This window comes from Canis lupus, chromosome 7 (assembly GCF_003254725.2).
Source record: "Canis lupus dingo isolate Sandy chromosome 7, ASM325472v2, whole genome shotgun sequence".
NCBI lineage: Eukaryota > Metazoa > Chordata > Mammalia > Carnivora > Canidae > Canis > Canis lupus.
The window spans coordinates 64,999,779-65,020,514 of NC_064249.1; the positions used below are offsets into that span (position 1 = coordinate 64,999,779).

The 20,736-nt window shown below is 36.6% G+C and overlaps 1 protein-coding gene across 6 annotated transcripts in view; it reads right to left on the reverse strand.

The window, feature by feature from the left end:
* Positions 1 to 20,736, reverse strand: part of RBBP8 (RB binding protein 8, endonuclease) — a 100,962-nt gene that overhangs the window by 28,009 nt on the left and 52,217 nt on the right. For all 6 annotated transcript variants that reach the window (XM_025429328.3, XM_035718783.2, XM_025429329.3 and 3 more), the window contains 6 exons: positions 18,224 to 18,336; positions 17,013 to 17,079; positions 8,465 to 8,640; positions 6,117 to 6,221; positions 2,181 to 2,278; positions 512 to 621 (listed from right to left, as the gene is read on the reverse strand). In XM_025429328.3, coding sequence (XP_025285113.1) covers positions 512 to 621; positions 2,181 to 2,278; positions 6,117 to 6,221; positions 8,465 to 8,640; positions 17,013 to 17,079; positions 18,224 to 18,336 — 669 coding nt within the window. The remainder of the gene's footprint in view (positions 1 to 511; positions 622 to 2,180; positions 2,279 to 6,116; positions 6,222 to 8,464; positions 8,641 to 17,012; positions 17,080 to 18,223; positions 18,337 to 20,736) is intronic.

Sequence of the window (20,736 nt, forward strand, 5' to 3'; positions counted from 1 at the left end):
TCCCAGGACTCCAGGATCATACCCTGGGGTGAAGGCAGGTGCTCAACCACTGAGCCACCCAGGCATCCCTGGGAAATTTTTTTTTAAATAAAAATTAAGGGACGCCTGGATGGCTCAGTGGTTGAGTATCTGCCTTTAGCTCAGGGCGTGATCCCAGGCTCCTGGGATCGAGTTCCACATTGGGCTCCCCGCAGGAAGACTGTTTCTCCCTCTGCCTCTGTGCTTCTCTGTGTCTCTCATGAATAAATAAATAAAATCTTAAATAAATAAATAAATAAAATTAATACAGGATGTCTGGCTGATTCAGTTGGTAGAGCATGAGACTTGATCTCAGGGACGTGAGTTCAAGTCCCAGGTTGGGAATGGAGCCTGCTTAAAAATAAGTAAATAAATATATATCACCAGAATGCCAAACTATATGCTGACAGACAGGTGCAGTTTGATTATATGGAACTCACTATAATGAGATCTCATTAGGAATCTGTAAGTTTTTACCAGTGTCCCAAATTACCTTAAATTATCTTCATTGTTTCTTATAGATTCCTCAAAAGGTTGTTTCTTGTGATCTTCTAGACAGTGATAGAGTTCATCACCAAGAGGGCTCACGGGACCCTGAGATTCCTTTAATAGTAAAACAAGAAGTACATAAATACAATGGAAGATTATTCATTCTTTTTTTTTTTTTAAAGTTTTATTTATTTATTTGAGAGAGAGAGAGAGAGAGAGAGCACAAGAAGGTGGAGCAGGAGAAGGAGAAGCAGTCTTTCTGTTCTATTGAGTAGGGAGCCCAACTCAGGGCCCGGTCCCAGGATCCTGGGATCATGATGGAGCCAAAGGCAGATGCTTTACTGACTGAGCCACCCAGGTGCCCCAGATTACTCATTACTTTAAAGAGGAATGAAATGTTGATATGTACTGTGATGTGGATGAATCCCACAAACAGACTAAGTGAAAGTAGCCAGACTCAAAAGCCACATCATGTAGGCTTTAATTTACATGAATTATCCAGAATAGGTAAATCCATAAGGGACAAAAAACAGATTGGTGGTTGCCAGGGGCTGGAGATACTGAGGCATGAGGACTGAATTTTTAACAGTTATAGGTTTTATTTTGAGGTGATAAGAATGCTTTGGAACCAGAGAGGTGGTAGCTGTATAATACTGTGAATGTATTAAATGCCAATGAACTGTTAGAAATCATTAAAACACATTTAAAGTTCAAAGGTTAAAAACTACCCACTACCATTTGAAGAGTGATTTAAAACTAAAAAAAAAAAAAAACAAAAAACAAAAAAACAGACAAATCCAAATGTAATGAAAAATCAATTCAATTTTTAAAAATTTAACAGCAAGACCATTTTTTAAAAAAGATTTTATTTATTTATTCGAGAAAGAGAGAGAGAAAGAAGCAGAGACACAGGCAGAGGGAGAAGCAGGCTCCATGCAGGGAGCCCGACGTGGGACTCGATCCCGGGTCTCCAGGATCAGGCCTTGTACTGAAGGCGGCGCTAAACCGCTGAGCCACCTTGGCTGCCCAGCAAGACCGTTTCATAAGAGCAAATACACATTTACTGACTAAAGCAAAGGAATACTATACTAAAGTTGTATCAAAATAAAACCTAAGATAGAAGAATTCAAGTTTTCTATTTTTAGGGATCAATTAAGAAAAAAAGTGAATGTGCCTGATGTAAGGAAGTACTAAAACAATGAAATGAAATTCATGTCCCAATCCCTAAGAATTAGATTGCACATGTAAGGACAAAGAACTAAAGCATCTACAGCAGTCCCAAGAATTCAGCCTGTTTTCCAAACCAAACCCCAGTTTGAAGAATATTGAAAAATTACAATAAATTCTGGCACCAACCTTAAGGTTTAAGTCTTCAGTTAGATGGAACAAGGTAGGGATAGGGAGGTTAGAGGAAGCAGGGAAGACAAACTTCCAAGCCATCATCACTTCCCTAAATTTTGACTCAACCCACAACCTTTAATACAAAGAATTCTAAAGACCCAGGTTTTGGGGATGCTGGGGTAGATAATATAAACGGGCCTTTCTAACCACATAAATTTTGTTCTAGGCCTTTATCCCATGATCTTTGGATAAAATAATTTTTCTCTCACTCAATTCTCTAAAAACTGACCTAAAAAGACACCAATTAATTCATATTATCAACAATTACTCACAGATTCTTCTTGAACACTAAATCCAAGTGTTTCAGCAACAACTGTAGCTAAATTAAAGGATGACTTAGCAGTAGGACAACTGCTTGTTCCATGTGTTTCTAAGAAAACAAAAACAAAAACCTGCAATTAATACAATTGTAGAAATGAGATGTATTGAAAAATACAAAAAAGGAAAAAAAGAGGCTCAAAGAACCATTTTATAAGATGGCACTGGACAATTTTAAAATTCTGTGCAAAATAGCTATCATAAATAGCAATAAAGTGCAGGTATCTAGGAACTATATTTGCCAAATTTTTTTCAGCTAAGATTTTCTATTTTTTCCTAAATGCACTGAATGCAACAGGCAGATTATTTTTCTTACTGACACTGAACCCCCCCATTATGTATATTTATGATGGCTTTCTTGTGATCTAAGATATAGCATATTTATAGTATCTTTCATGAAAACATAGTTTGTGGGAGAGATTTTCAAAATTTAAGCTAACATATATTTATACAGAAATTACCTATGTTCAAGTATTTTACAAATTTTTATGTATAGAGTTTCAAATCAACAGGTATTTGCAGAGCACATACTATATACTAGGCATTGTGCTAGGCACTAGATGAAAAAAGGTTCTTGTCCTCAAAAAGCTTAAGGGCTCATACAAGTGAAACAGGTAAAAAGAGAATTGCAATAAAATATGATAAACATTAAAGGCACATAAAAGAGGGGATTTAAACAGAGGAAGGACTCCTAAATCTGCCTTCGGTTATCAAGGAAAGCTATACCAAGTGATACCTAGGCTGACCCCTTGAGAGAAAGAGGAATTTGACAGGTCAACTGGGCTAGGGGAGAGAGGGTAGGCTCTTAAGTATGTGCTTAATACTTAAGCAGGGTTCAGATACATGAAACAAAATTGCATGTTTAGGGAACTACAGTACAGGTGTTTTAATTGCTGGAAATCAAAATGCAAAAGATGTAATAGTATTAGGACATAAGCCCAGCTTGACCAATCCTTCCAACCACCAGACTCTGGATCCCAACTCCTCTCACCTTTTCTTTTTTTTTTTAAAGATTTTATTTATTTATTCATGAGAGAGACAGAGAGAGAGAGAGAGAGAGAGAGAGAGAGAGAAGCAGGCTCCATGTGGGGAGCCTGATGTGGGACTCGATCCCAGGACCCCAAGGATGCTGCCCTGAGCCAAAGGCAGATGCTCAACTACTGAGCCACCCAGGTACCCCCCCCCCCACCTTTTCACGGATGTAGTTACTGTTCTCTCTTTCCTTAGAATTATTCATTTCTCTCTTTGTACTTGCCCATTCCATCAACATAAAAATATGCTGTAAAGGGGTGCCTATGTGACTCAGTTGACTCAGTGTCCGACTTTTGGTTTTGGCTCAGGTCATAATTTCAGGGTCCTGGGATTGAGCCCAGTGTCTGTCTGGCCCCTTGCTGGGTGGAGTCTGCTTGTCCCTCTCCCTCTGCTCCTTCTCCCTGCTTGCTCTCTCTCTATAAAATAAATAAATTTTAAAAATATGCCGCATATGTTATAATATCCCATCTTTTAACATCCTCACTTGACCCATTTTCTAGCTACTGTCCCATTTTCCCATCCCCTTGGCCACAAAACATCTTGAAGGACCTGTTTACAAGTGCTTTCTCCCATTTCCCTGCTAGCTTCTCGACATTCAACAGTTTAGCTGAATACCATTACACCCTAATAGTTCATGTTATGAGTTTTAACATTCAATGATCTGCATGTGACCAAATCCAATGGCCAATTTTCAGTCTTCATCTTCTCTGACTTATTGACACTCTCTGCCACAGTTGACCACTCTCTCCTCTTTCCATGTGGCTTAAAGAACACTACTTTATCAGTTTTTTTTTTAAAGGATGTATTTATTTGAGAGAGAGAGAGAGAGAGAGAGAGAGAGAGAGAGAACCAGGGGAGAGGGAGAGGGAGAGAAGCAGACTCCTCACTGAGCACAGAGCCTGATGTCAGGCTGGATCCCAAGACTCAAATATCATGACTTGAGCCGAAATCATGAGTTGGATGCTCAATCAACTGAGCCACCCAGGCACCCCTATCTCAGGGGTGAGATATCATCTCACTGGCAGCTCCTTCTCTGGTTAATTACTTTGTTGATTCTTTCTCATTTTCACAATCTCTAAATCACCATCTAGACAACTGTAAATACTGCCTTTAAAGAGGTGAAAAATGGTTCTTTGAAGGCAAAAGAATCTTTTTATGCATAAAGCATTTATATGGATATACTCATACTGAAATTCATGGAAAAGTAGTTAGGGAAAAAACATCTAAAAAGGCTAGTGTGATGGTGAGAAAAATAGCTATGAATCACTATTTTATATAATGAAGCACCCCAGAGCTAAGTACTTGAACTTCTCTTCTCAATCTACATTCACTTGCTTGGTGATCTCATCCAGTTTCCTGGATTTGATACCACCTTATTTATTTTTTTTTTTAAGATTTTATTTATTCATGAGAGGCAGAGACACAGGCAGAGGGAGAAGCAGGCTCCATGCAGGAACCTGACATGGGACTCGATCCCGGTCTCCAGGATCACACCCTGGGCTGAAGGCAGTAGCTAAACCGCTGAGCCACCCAGGCTGCTCTAGATACCACCTTACATGCTAACAATTTCCAATCATATCTCTATCTTAGACCTTTCTAAACTCACATCCAATTACTCATTCAAAATCTTAACTGAAGTCTATCTAACATGTCAGAATATTCTCAAAACCAAATTTCTGATTTCTAACCACTCCTATTCCTACTTCAATCTGTAAACGTGACACTCTTGGTTTCTTTCCCCTTAGTAAACAGCAGCTCCAAAGAACAGAGTTGCTCAAATCAATCTCCTCTGCACTCACTGTGCCCCAGCCAGAGGATTCCTTGATGTTCTTCAGAAAGAACCAAACATCCTTGTCCCAAGGCCTTTGTGCTCTGATTTCTCTACCTGAGGTGTCCCTTCCCCCAAATCCACATGACTCCCTTGTTTCCTGACATATCTCTTCAAGTGTCACTTTTTAATTTTGTTGAAGATTATATATATGTATATACGTGTGTATATATATGTATATATGTGTGTATATATACACACACACACACACGCACACATATATATTTATTATATATATATTTATTCATGAGAAACAGAGAGAGGGAGGCAGAGACATAGGCAGAAGGAGAAGCAGGCTCCCTCAGGGAGCTTGATGTGGGACTCCCTCAGGGAGCTTGATGTGGGACTCCTAGAAACCCCGGACCACAACCTGAGCCGAAGGCAGACGCTCAACTGCTGAGCCACCCAGGCGTCCCAAAGATTTTATCTATTTGAGAGAGAGACAGAGCAAGCACCAGCAGAGGGAGAGAGAAAGGGAGAAGCAGACTCCTCAATGAGCAGGGAGCCCAATGCAGGGCTCGATCCCAGACCCCTGGGATCATGACCTGAGCTGAAGGCAGATGCTTAACCAACTGAGCCACCCAGATGCCCCAAGCCTAAGTGTTACTTTTTTAAAGTGAGGCTTTCTAATATCTCATGTTACCCTGCTTTATTTTTCCTAACACTTGCTTCTATCTAATATTTTCTTTCTCCCTCAACTAGATTGTATACTCTATGAGGTTAAAGGCTTTGTTTTATTCAGTGCCTGGTATACAGTAGGCACTCAGGTATTTGTTGGATGAATGAGTAAAGCACAGGAAAGCCTGTTTACTTAAAATTATTAGCAATTTATATTAATATGGACTGGGATAAATATGAATTAATAATAATAGGATAATATGACTTTCCAATATGAAAAAGATTGTCATACAACCAATAATACAAACAAAATCATATGGAAAATACTGTCTAATTCAGATTGTTGGCCACTCTTGGCCACCAGTAACCACAAACTTTAAACTTATATAGTAAATCTCAGTATGTTGCTTACTAGCCACGGGGGATTGACTCTGATCACAAGTGTCAGCCACTAGAATTTCACTTTCATTAGGTTTAGGCTGTGGATGAGTTGAAGGCTTCGGAGCTTTTCCCAGTTCTAAGGGGAAAAAAGAGATAACATAAATAAATATTTGATATAAAATACCAAAATATAATCCAATACAAACTTGTCTTTAAGTGCATTAGAAGTGATATTTTATTGATAAAATTTTCATATTCTAATAAAAGGTTCATTCTTTTAGTTTCACTAAGAAACAAAGCCAGAAGTTAGGACAGTGGGAGAGAAAGGACTAGAATAGATACGCTTCTTCTGACTTAAGTATCTTAGAGTTCTAATTTTTTTTTTGAGTTCTTATGTTTTAATATATCTTTTCCTTTTGTATTTGTTGCAAATCAGTAGGTTCATTTAAAATGAAAACTGCATTATATATCTCTACAATCTTTGTTTTTAGAGTTTTTATTTTCTGGGAAGAAATCCTGAAACATGCTTTATTAGAAATCATTCCAATGTTTAAGGATTTAATTTAAAGAAAACCAGAAGAAGAAGAAAGGGAAACAGACTTATTAATTATAACCAGAAAATAATATTATATCATACTATAAACTTTAAAATAAGCAAGGGTAGTTAGAAAGAGATGACCAACTAGTCATTAAATAAGTTTTAAAATAATTTGCATGGCTCAAAAATGATATTTTATAATCAAAATTTTAGATTCCAAGTAAAAATGATCAGAGCAAGATTAAAACAGACAAGTTTTAAAATACTTACAGGTTATTCTCATTTGATGGATAAATAAACCAGAAGCATTTATACAAGATATAAAAAAAGACTTTCCTAATAAAGAAAACTGCTGTGATTTTTTTTTTTAGGTATTCTTCAGATGGATTTAAACATGATCTAAATTATGTAGATATTTGTAGTGATTCTGTCAGCAGACTAAAAGGCCAATGAATGTTCATTTTAGATTCAAGATCTTACATTTTACTTTAATTCCTAATTACATGTAAGATTTGTAACAGTTCTTTTGTTTTCCACTAGATGGTGATGCAAGCTCATCTAAAATGGAAAAATAAAATGGTGCCAATTTTCCAACAAAGACTAAGATCTACTTATTATTTTATAAAAATAGCTACTGTCAACAATTTATTTATATTATGAAAATATCTCTAGAAGTATGTATACCCCTTCCCTCCAAATGCTTTCCTTGTTACAATTTAGGTTAAAAATGAAAGTATCATTTATATCAGATCAATTTTTTTTAAGATTTAAAAAAAAAGTATTCATTCATGAGAGACACAGAGAGAGAGAGAGACAGGCAGAGGGAGAAGCAGGCTCCATGCAGGGAGCCTGATGTGGGACTCAATCCCGGGATTCCAGGATCATGGCCTGGGCCAAATAAACTACTGAGCCACCCAGGGATCCCCTACTTCAGATAAATATTAAAAGAAATAAATAATAATTGCATCACATCACATGATAAATTTCAGGCTATATGCAAAGGTAGTCTCAAAGTATTTAGCAGTAATGGTAAATGGGCCTGGAATTAGAAATCTGTCATGGATAAGTCACAAGGTAGATGTCTCCAGGATCACATCCTGGGCTGAAGGTGGTGCTAAACTGCTGAGCCACCCGAGCTGCCCAGTAGATACTTTATAAAGCCATTTTCTTGGTTACCATCAATTACTACAAATTATAACAACTTAGCTTTATACAAATGATAACATTTAGCTTTAACTGGCTAAAGCTCTTGGTAGGAGAAGTTATGGGTAAGACATGGAAAGTACCTTTAGAGCCAGGATAATCTGTATTTGAATTCTGACTCATCTAGTTACTTGACAGGTGACCTTGCATGAGTTATTTAATTAATCCCTCCAAAGAGCATACCTTTCCTCATTATAAAATGAAGATACTGACAGCTACCTTCCAAGCTTGTCAGAAGAATTAAAACATAGTAACAATGTACTCAAATCACTCACTTATCTGGCACACAGTAGGTGAAAATTAACATTAAGTTCTTCTAAAAAAAAAAGTTCTTTCCTCTTTTCCTTCTAATCCTACTCATAGAAATATTTTTTAAATAAAAGCAGAAAACCTATATACTACATTTATATAATGTTGAGCGTTTACATATTCAGATAAGCAACACATGCCTATACATTACATAGGCAGAAAATGCCTTCCCAGTTCACCTCACTAATGGAAGTTAAACTTATAGTTGTGATGTGAATTCCCTGAACAATGGCTGTCTTTCTTCCACTTGATGGAAGAATGCAAAAACTCACCATTGTAGAATATGTTTTTATACAAAAACATAACTAAAAGAAAACTCCAATCCTTACCATTTGTACACACAGATTGCTCCAGTTTGGCTTGTGTTTGTTCTATGTACCGGACATGGAGGTTCTCCTTTCTTCGTAGCCGGTTAATGCCAGAAAATGAAAAGGCTGTTATCGGTGAATCTGGAATAACATTTTCCTCAGATTCAAGATCAGCTGGTTGGTGCTGTTGATCATTCCTAGACGAAAATGACAAACAAAAGAAAATAAATTCAACAAACATTAAAACATCTCTATCTAGTATGGACTTATAAAAGAGCACAGGTTGAAGCTGTAAGAGATGTAATTCCTTGCATTTAATGCTCCAAATCTAAATATAAGGACTAGAGAAGTATTCAAATGAATGATTAGAGCACTAAGTAGGGAATACTATTGTGAGAAGTGAAGTACAAAAACAAAAAAAGTGAAGTACAAAGTGTGATTGGTGGTACTCTGAGGTGAAATGAACTTCAAATGGCAGAGAAAATGAGCAGATTCCATACATTTGAGTAAAGGCATATAAGTGCACCTGGTGTTAGAGAATGGCAAACTGGAACTACATGAAAAAGAGCCTTGTTTAAGTGTGTTCATAATTTAGAAAGCAAGGAAGGATAGAAGAGTTAATTAAGGTTTCAAAGCATGGAAGTAATGTGATAATCCAGCAGCAAGATCATAACATGGACTGGGACAGAGAGAAAGGAAGCAAGGAATCAACTAGGCAGTGGCCATAATGGTCCAGGCAAGAGTTTCTGTGGGTTTGGGATGCCTTGGGGTGGCTCAGTGGTTGAGCGTTTGCCTTAGGCTCAGGGCGTGATCCTGGGATTGAGTCCTGCATCGGGCTCCCTGTGGGAAGCCTGCTTCTCCTTCTGCCTGTGTCTCTGCCTCTCTCTCTGTCTCTCATGAAAAAATAAATACAATCTTTAAAACAAACAAGACAAACCAGAGTTTCTGTGGGTTTGAACTAGAAGGTTGAAAACAGCTATGGAAAGGAAGGCCCGATTCTGTGGTAGCAGAATCAACATGACTTGGCAAATGACAAATACAGAGTGATTAATATTAACACTGATAACTACCAACATTTGTTGAGGTTTATGTTGCCAGGCACTTAAGTGCTACATGCATCAGTTTAATTATCAGAACTGTATGAGCTATTAACATCATTTTCATTATACAAATGAGAAAAAATGAAAATATAGAGTAAAGCCACTTACTAAAATAATAAGTAACAGAAGCAGGATCTAAATCCAGACAGGCAGATTCCTAAGACAGTACCGAGAAGCATTCAATGTGTTATCCTTAGTACAGACCATGAGATAAATAACTGACTATGAGTAGGATTTAAATTTTGAGTTTCCACCACTGCTTCTACCCAGGCCCCTTTACAATCTACTCTCAACATATCAGTCAGAAAAGTCCTACAATTTAGTCATATCCTATTACTCCTCCAATAAGCTGCTACCTCTCCCCATTTCACTGGAAACACAAGACAAAGTCCTTTAAATTATTTACAAGGTCCTACATGATCTAATTGTCCATTCCTCCTACTACCTCTCTGATCTATTTTTATATTAGACTCTATTTTAATCATCCTTGCTTCCTCAAGGTTCCTTGACCTACCCACCTTAGGTTCCTTGCTCTAGTTCTTCCACCTGCTTGGAATGTTCATCTCTAGATATCGCTTAGCTAGATAACTCTTTTTAAAGATTTTATTTGTGTATGAGAGACAGAGAGAGAGAGAGGCAGAGACACAGGCAGAGGGAGAAATAGGCTCCCTGTGGGGAGCCGGATGGGGGACTTCATCCCAGGACCTGGGATCATGACCTGAGCCAAAGGCAGATGCTCAACCACTAAGCCACCCAGGTGCCCTTAGATATCTCATTTCTTTCAAGTCTTTGCTGAAGTTTTATTTTCTCATCAGTGCCTACCCTGAACGTGCTATTTAAAATTGTAACCTCTGGGGTGCCTGGCTGGCTCAGATGGTTGAGCGTCAGACTCTTGGTTTTGGGCCTCAGGTCATGAGATTGAGCACCATGCATCAGGCTCTGCGCTCAGCACCGAGTCTGCTTGAGATTCTCTCCCTCTGCCCTGCTCAGTATTTATGGCTTTCAAACATAGTATGTAATTGATTTGTCTACTGCTCACCTGCCAGAATGTAAGCTCTAAGAGCATAAAGAATCTTTGGTTCACTGATGCATTATGTGTCTACAACAGTAGGCACTTGGTATGTGCTCAATAAATTATTTGTTGAATGAATAAATATGAGAGAATCCCAGATTCCATTAGAAAAAAAATTTGTGCTGATCCAGGCATATGTTTCTGTCTAACTTGATTCAGGACCAATGGCATGTAAAGACTGGGTTTGGACTGAATTGTGGTTATCAAGTAAATGATTAACTTGAACTCAATTGACTTTCCTGTGTGCAATGATTACTGACTTTATTGACCAATTCTTACCAGTCTGGCAGGCATATATAAGACTTTATGTGACAAAACCAGTCTATTATATTCATTATTAATTTGTAATATGATTTCAAACAAAAATTAATGAGAATTTTATAAATTATGATCAACAGAGGGTTCTGGGTGGCTCAGTTGGTTAAGCATCTGCCTTCAGCTCAGGTCATGATCCTAGGGTCCTGGGATCAAGTCTCACATCTGGGTCCCTGCTCAGTGGGGAGTCTGTTTCTCTTTCCCCCTCTGCTCCTCCCCTCTGCTTGTGTTCTCTCTTATGCTAATAAATAAATAAAATCTTTAAAAAATATATGACCAATAGAGATCTTTAAAAAATTACAAGATTAATTTTTCCTAACACAAATTTGTATCTTAATTTCCTGGGGAATATCAATATTACTTAGAGCCTATAATCCTATAATCTATATTGAGGAAAATCTTTAGAGCTAATATTTACTTTTAAATTGTCTTATTCTGGAAAAACAGAGTAAGCTAAGGTCATATGAGAAAGCCTTATAAATTAATGGAGTGTAAAATCTATCTGACCTTGCTTTAACTAATCACGTCACAGGCTATCTGCTTATTAGTCATGAAAATTCAACCTGGAACATGAATGAGTCATAAGAAATTGATTTCCCGGCATCATCTATAAGTAGTGAGGATCACAAAAGGAAAACAAAACAAACCCCCAAAACTCCTAGATCTAATTAGAGGAATAAGTAAACAAGTGCTGACTTTGTTCTCTTTTGTCATAAAAGGGAAAAAAACCAAACTAAGTCCATGTATTAACCAAATAAATCTCTTCTTTAAAGCATTAGGTCTTGGATTTTCTGAGAAACTTTAAAAGTTCACGCTATATTTAGTTATTATGCACACTCATCAGCTTTCTTCTACTTTTCTAACAGCAGAGTAAAATTTTTTTGATTGTTTTGTTGGCCTCCCCTTAAATTCCTTTCAAAACAACTTTAGTTATTTATTCTAAAGACCTATAAAGATCCAGGGTCTCCCTCTATATAGAGTCTACAAAAAAAGTTTTTAACATTGAGCTTTTCTCCTCTAAAGAACTTAGAGTTAGTGAAAACATATACTTAATGAAGCAGTTATAGTCATCAAGTTTACTTCAATATTCTGACTTTTAGGGCACTTAGGTGGTTCAGTTGGTTGGGCATCTGCCTTTGGCTTGGGCTGTGATCCCACGGTCCTGGGATCAAACTCCACATCAGGCTCCCTGCTCAGTGGGGAGTCTGTTTCTCTTTCCCTCCACCCCTCACTCATGCTTGCTCTGTCTCTCTAGTGCTCTCTCAAATAAATAATCTTTTTAAAAAAAGATTTTATTTATTCATGAGAGAGAGAGAGAGAGGCGCAGAGGGAGAAGCAGGCTCTGTGCAGGGAGCCCGACATAGGACTTGATCCCGCGTCTCCAGGATCACACCCCAAGCTGAAGGCGGCGCTAAACCGCTGGGCCACCAAGGCTGCCCCTCTCCCCTTTTTAAGATTTTATTTATTTATTAATGAGAGACACAGTGAGAGAGAGGCAGAGACACAGGCAGAGGGAGAAGCAGGCTCCATGAAGGGAGCCTGACACAGGACTGGATCCTGGTTCTCCAGGATCAGCCCTGGGCTGAAGGTGGTGCTAAACTGCTGAGCCACCCAGGCTGCCCTCAAATAAATAAAATCTTTAAAAAAAACCCCACAACATTCTGATTTTCAAAAAAAAAAAAGAAAAATTCCCTAAAATACAAACTAGTGAGTCTGAGATCCTGCTCTCTTAGAACCACTACAAGTTTATAATATGAGTAATTCAAGTAAGGCTAATTTTAATTCTGAGGAATACTGTATATATAGCTCTCTCTGGAAGGCATGTGAAAATGATCCTCTTGGTATCATCTCACAAAGAGTGATAATGAAAGAAATATGTAGTAATATGCCTCAGGGCTCCATCCTCAGGCAGATTTTGCTCAACATTTTATTAATGATTTTGATGCTGGGCACTAATGGAATACTCATCAAATTTGTGGAAGACATAAAGCTGAAAATAAGCCCTAACTTAATACAAGGCAGGAAAAAAACCAACTATGAAAGACTTCCAGAGGAGGGAATAATGGGCCAAATCTAACAAAGCCAAATAGAACAGGTTAAATGTGTGATTCTAAACCTCACTGAACTGAATCAGAAGAGAGAATCCAGCTTGCCACCCACACAGGCAGGTAATTTTTTGAAAATGCTTTAGCACAAAACTATAGAAAGGGTATACAAACTCTGAAGTGAGGTAGACCTGGGTTCAAACGCTGGCCCTGACGTTTATCAGTCACTTTGGGTAAGTCAGTTAATCTTTTTGAAACTTAGTTACCTTATCTATAAAGTATGGTACTGTAAGTTACTACTTCCTTTTTATAGGAAAGCTGTGAAATGGAAGCAGTATACATAAAGATATAATCCAATTTCTAGAATATAGTACTTATTCAATAGTGTTCTTCTTTTACAATGGAGTAGGCTAAATAGTATAAGGTTTCTCTGCAACCTACTCTGAAGCCATGACTATGAAGTCCTTTATTTTTATCTAAAACAACGTATCTACAAGTAGAGGATAAGAAAGATGGATTTCAAGGTTCTAGTCACAGTAAGCCCAATAAGGAACAACCAATAATATCTAAATGCTTTGACTATATTAATATAAGTAAAAGAGACACATGCGAGCGTAGAGCGGGTCTGTACCAGGGAGGTACAGAGGAAGAGAATCTCAAGCGGACTCCCTGCTGAGGACAGAGCCCAACATAGGGCTTGATCTTATGACCCTGAGATCATGACCTGAGCTGAATCAAGAGTTGGATTCTTAACCAACTGAGCCACCCATGTGCCCCTAGACTACTGAATTTGTAATTAGGATTTTTGACAAACTAAAACGTTTAAGAGAAATGGTCCTTTGAAGTCTTGAAGTAATGCTGCCTGAGGAACAGTTAATGAACAAAGGACTATTTACCCTAAGGAAGAGTAAGACTCAGGAGGGCCCTGACAGTTGTCTTCATGTGCAAAGTAGAAGAAGAGTAAAATTTGTTCCAGAGGCTCCTGAAGGCAAAATTGGAATCAACAAATAACCTGTAAGTAGAATAATTTCTACACAAACTTAGGAAGAGGTTTTTAATATCTCACTAAAATTAAACAGACTCAGGGGATCCCTGGGTGGCTCAGCAGTTTAGCGCCTGCCTTTGGCCCAGGGCGTGATCCTGGAGTCCAGGGATCGAGTCCTGTGTCGGGCTCCCTGCATGGGGCCTGCTTCTCCTTCTGCCTGTGTCTCTGCCTCTCTCTCTCTCTCTCTCTCTCTCTCTCTCTCTCTCTCTGTGTCTCTCTCATGAATAAATAAATGGAATCTTAAAAAATAATAAAAAAAAAATTAAACAGGTTCGAGAGATTAAATTTACAGTAGTGTATTCAAACAATGGCTATTTGTTAAAGAAGTTATATAAAGAATTCAATTTAGAAAAGAGTGATAATGGGCAGCCCGGGTGGCTCAGAGGTTTAGCGCCTGCCTTCAGCCCAGGGCATGACCCTGGAGACCCGGGATCGAGTCCCACGTCGGGCTCCCTGGATGGAGCCTGCTTCTTCCTCTGCCTGTGTCTCTGTCTCTCTCTCTCTCTCTGTGTCTCTCATGAATAAATAAATAAGATCTTTAAAAAAAAAAAAAAAAAAAGAGAGTGGTAATGAAATGAATCCTATAGTCCTTAACTGTATAGACTGCTTTGACCACTGATGTAGCACATTCATTTTCCAAAACAAAAAGAGCCATGACCTCAACACTTAGCTTATTTAAACTTATATTTAGCTTATTTATTGCTTTCTGTGACTGGTAGAGTTGAATATATATTATACATATAAGGATACACATACACATTTTTAAAAACTTTATAACAGCAAATTTTTTTTTCTGAATAATTTCTTAGTACAGTGTCACTAAGTAACTGTCCTACCATATATAACATATCTGTAACATCAAAACCAGTTTAGGTCTCAATTATTGCCTATAACAAGCAGAAGCATAAGTCAAATGTTTTTTCTAAAGTTCAGAGAAATTTCAGGCCTAATAGCATAATGTTACAGTGGTTTAGGCAGTCAAAGAAAAGATAATACTTGCCATTTTTTTAAATTGCCAAATAAAAGTAAATTTGTTTAAGGAAAGCAAGCTACAAAAGAGGTTGGCTTATGAGAATAACAACTCTCTTAAATTTCAGAAGAGAACTTAAAGACATGCTAGATAAGCTCCTACACTGTTCTGATTCAGGCATGTCTGAAATTAAAGAAGCATACCTTGAAGCTCATCAACCTGGTTAATCTTAACTGTAATTTCAAACTTTAGCTCTCATTTCTTTTCTAAAATACCAGTGAGCTTCAAGTGACTTTTAGAACACTAAAAATAAAGTAATTCTGAATGAATTCGAGATCATATTTCATCAAGCAAGTGACATTATCCAGTTTCAATTCACTTCATATGCCTTAAGTGTTAGAGGCACTCACCTCTCTGGTCTTATATTAACCTCTACACTCTCATTATCTTGTTTATCTTTGGTATTCATAAATATCAAGGCTGGGGTGTTCAAAATACCATAAGCTACATATGAATCACTTCACAAAACATTAATTAATATAGGTTAACAATCACTTAATCTGAAATCTTTGGGACCAGACGTGATTTGGAATACAGATTTTTTTTTAACATGAAGGGTAATATGGAGCATATATAGCTTATTACATAACACCTCCAGTGGAGCCCAAGGCATCATCCTGTAGTCAAGCATGCTGAGACTTTCACAGCAAAGCATAGGAATGCTCACATGAAGTGGGATAAATAAGGACTATATAAATAGCATCCTGTGAGTTGAGGTGAGGTTGCAAATAACATTTAAAAAACTTTTGGATTTTAGAATCATATAAAAGATTGTGGATGTATGTTCTAGCCTTACCTCAACATGCAGCATGAGTAAAACTGGAAAGTGTTGACATTTTGAAAATTTCCTTTGCTAATAATATTTAGTTGACTGATAACATGGGAGGAATGTCAAAATCCTATTGGATATCCAGTACTTAAAAGTATATACTGATAAGGATGTTAATTCCACCTGTAAGATGTGTTTGCACTTAAGACAATAACTATTCTAAGCCAAAATAATGTGTTACACCTGCATAATTTATCAAAATTTTGTTTATTTATTTAATTTTTACCAAAATTTTGTAGATGTCCACTCATAGGCAATGCAATAGAATCTTTAAAAGCACTATAAAACCATTAAGACTATCCTGAACCTAATTCTTAAAAAATGTTTCATAAAGTTTATTATAAATGGGGACTAAGAATATCTTAGCTCTGACAGATCATATACACAAAAAGATTATTTTCTTTTTCTTTGAGATACTGTTGAATAATGGAAAAAATAGAGGCCTTTAGGTCAAAGGATAGATATCAAGCCCTGCATTGGGCTCCCTGCTCAGCAAAAAGCCTACTTCTCCCTCTTTCTTTGCTCCTCCCCCTGCTCGTCATGCTGTCTCTCCCTCTCAAAAAAATAAGTAAAATCTTTAAATAAACAAACAAATAAATAAAAATGTAAGTATTTCAGGGGCACCTGGGTGGCTCACTGGGCTGAGTGTCTGACTCTTGATTTTGGCTCAGGTCATGGTCTCAAGGTTGTGAGACTGAGCCCTGCTTTGGGCTCCATGCTTGGTGGGGAATCTGTTTGAGATTTTCTCTCTGTTTCCCTCCTCAGTCCCTGCTCATGCTCTCTCTCAAATAAACAAATCTTAAAAAAAATACATATTAAAAAATTTTTTTTAAATTAAAATGCTTTCCATTAAAATGTTCTGATTATTGAATTATTACTAAATCAAAATGCTTTAAATTAAAATGTTTTTTATGTATGCATTAACCAAAGAGATACATATACACTCTTCATGTATACTCCCAAAACACAAAAGGTGCTTTTCTTATATTGTTACAGAAAACTGTACCGTTTTTTAAAATAAAATCTGTAACTCTTAAATTATCTCTATAGTTTGTATAGCTAAGTGTAATAAAGGAAGAAAAGTTGAGGGGAAAATATTCAATTTTATGCTGCAATTAAGGAAAGATACTTACTCAATTTTCTGCTGCAGCTGTTCAGAAAGCTTTTTATTTTCTTCCTGGAGAGTATTCTTTTCATTCACTTAAACATAATATGAAAAAGAAGCACATATTATAGCTATATGAACATGTCTGTTAGGCTTTTTTAATAATATCATTAATTATGGAGAAATTAGGATTTCTAGTTCTAAGTCATATGTTAGAGTTAATACTACTGTGCAAGACTAATCCGTTACTAGGTAGTGATTACTACATCCCATATATTGTGCCAGTTCCATGTAACTAATTAACTGATAATTTTATTTTATGCTTTAGGCAAAAGAGAAAAAGTACTTCATGTACTGGGGAGTACAGTTTAATTATCCATACTAAGGTCAAGGGAGCATTCCATCTGTTGCTCAGCCCTACTAATTTCAAATACTATTTTAGTAAAAGATATCTTGAAATAAATCTGATAATAACAGTAAAATAACACTGAATAGCAGTATATAATTTTTATAACGTAAGCAGATTTAGGTCCAATTTTCTTCCTTAGTCATACCCTGTTTCATAATTTTGGTATTAGTATTTGTTTGAATCTACCTTGACTAAATTTGTGTTTATTTAATTTAGAAAGCAGAAACTCAACTTTGGGCTATAATTTCCACTTCAATCAGCACAAAATTATTATAAATCCTTAGTATGAAGTCACTGTTAAAGCACATTCTTCACTAGGAGGAATATCAAGATCATAGTAAATATGACTAAACCTCTAAAAAAGAAAGTTAATCATATTCCAAAAATATGTTAATAACTTAGTGGTTTACAAATCTAAACATATTTTCCTTCGTTGAGTAAATAAAATTTTTTTTGGCTATCTATAATATGTGAGGTTACTAAACTAACCCTGGTTAACTTTACTAAGTACCAGTTAAATTATATGAAATAAGATAAAACTAAGGAAACAAACATGGACATGATCAAAGGAAATTTCCTTCTTGCTTTACAGCTGCTAAGACTTGAGGGCAAATGTGAACAGTGTATATCCCATCTTTTTGTACCCTATTTCTTATTGAAATAAGCATTAAATTAAATCTACAGAAAGGGAATAAAGGACATTTGAACTTTTGCCTACATGAAGAAAAAGGTATATAAACAATCCATTTGACTGCAACCAATTTAATAATAGGTTTAAACAACAGTACATTATGCTTTAAATACTTAATGAATAAAGAAAGGCAACTCACTAAGCTCTGTGATAAGTTTAAGATTCTGCTGCCGGATATTTTCAAACTCTTGCTGTTTTTTCCGCATATGCTCTTCAGTTACTGCACAGCGATCACATAATCCTGCTCTTAGCCTAGGACACAAAACCAAAATATTTTAATTTTTTAAAAAAGATTTTATTTATTCATGAGAAACACACAGAGATTGAGAGAGGCAGAGACACAGGCAGAGGGAGAAGCAGGCTCCATGCAGGGAGCCTGATACGGGACTTGATCCTGGACCTGGGGATCACGCCCCGAGTCAAAGGTAGATACTCAACTGCTGAGCCATCCAGGCATCCCAAAACCGAAATATTTTTAGAGTAGAACTTATTCTCACCAGAAAACAAATATGTGAGATGATGCTATGTTAATTACTGGAAATTCTTTCACGATGTATATGTTTACCAAATCACCATGATGTACGTTTTATTTTACACTTTTATCAATTATCAATTATACCTCTATAAAGCTGAAATTCAATTTTTCAACTACTAAAAGTTATTTCCTTATATTTGGACTCCAAGATTTTTATACTTTATAAAGCTCTAAAGAACTGACTTGGTAAATATAGAGAAAATTAACTAGTTTAATGATGTATTATTCCTTTAACATATTCTAGAATAGGCTGAAATCATGCGACAACATCACTTTCTACAATAGATTATAATTCCAAGTGGAATTCTGTAAATTCTGCCAATTTTATTTATTTATTTTTTAAAGACGTATTCATTCATTCATTCTTGAGACAGAGAGAGAGGCAGGGACATAGGCAGAGGGAGAAGCAGGCTCCATGCAGGGGGCCTTACATGGGACTCAATACCGGGAGGCCAGGATCACACCCTGGGCCAAAGGCAGGCACTCAACTGCTGAGCCACCCAGGCATCCCAAATTCTGCCAATTTTGAACTCTATCCAAGGAACTTATTTATTGAAGAAACTGACCTTGTTTTATTTTATTATAGTCAAAATGTGAACTCCAGTCCAGTACCATGGGGCTGAATTATATATTAAGCAAGCTGGCATCTTTCCTTTCCATGTAAATGCAAATTGTTTTGGACACTGTTTATTGATGGATTAAAAAAAACAATATATTTAAAGAACAAATTAAAAAATATACTAGAATATTAAATGCATTGCTGGAGCCTTTTCTAGTAAAGATAGTAGGGGAATAGCTATTTTGGGGCCATATTTTGTTTAGGTGACACCTATTGCCCTAATAGGGGAGGTCTTCTACCATTGCCTGCCATAACCCCTGTTAGATGCTGCACTGTACCACTCGGAAGTCCCTAAGGCGAGAAGACTGGAATTAAATTAGAAATCAATAACAAGGGCAGCCTGGGTGGCTCAGCGATTTAGTGCCGCTTTCAGCTTGGGGTGTGATCCTGGAGACCCGGGATCCGGTCCTGCGTCGGGCTCCCTGCATAGAGCCTGCTTCTCCCTCTGCTATGTCTCTGCCTCTCTCTCTCTCTGTGTCTCTCATGAATAAATAAATAAATAAAAAGAAAAAAGAAAAAGAAATCAATAAGAAAATTTAGAAAATCCATAAATCTGTGAATCTTAAACAATGTACTTCTAAATAAACAATGAGTTAAAATAGAATCACAAGGAAAAATGACAAAAATAGGCCATAACACACATGTACATATAAAGCAATGATCAATAAATAAAAAGTTCTTGAATATTAAACATGTGACTATCAAAACAACTTCAATAGTAGGGTTTTTGGAAAATAGAAGTCTTCCAGAACATGGGGTGGGGGGTGGGGTAACAGAAATCAGAGAAAAGATTATAAAGTATTACTTTATGACCAAGAAATGTTACAAAAAGAGATAACATATTAAACTGGAGACAGGAAATAACAGAAAAAGATTGCCAGACCTTTAGAGATACTAGCCTTCAGGTTAGTAACAGGCTGAGTGCCTAACACACTGAAGGAAAAACACATACAGCTCCCCCTCACAAAATTTCAGAATGATAAAAAGATCAAAAGTCCCAGGAAAGAAAAAATGTTACAAAGAATAACATTAGAATGATATCAGTCTTATCAACATTGGATGCAAAGATAATGAGAAAACAAATGTCTTCAAAGTTTGGAGGAAAATTATTTTGGAAACTAGAATTTTATATCCTTTCAAAATATCATCTAAATCTACAGTAAAATAACATTTTTAGATATGCAGAGACTCTGAAAATTTACTTTCTGTGCTCTTTTCAGCAGATACTTGAGGGTGACCTATAACAAAATAAGCATGAAAAAACCAATAAAAAGGAAAAATAGGCCCACATTTCATCAACCATGTTCACTTGAATATCTTCAAGGTCTAAAATAGTGCCTTGGCACAAAACAAGTGCTCCATAATTATTTGCTAACATGAACATGAGTAGAAAGAAATAATGGCATTAATGTGGGGATCCAGTGAAGAGAAACTCCAGAATGGCAGTTGTAGAATAACCTAGAAAGTAAATGGTCCAAATCAGTACAGAGTATTTCAG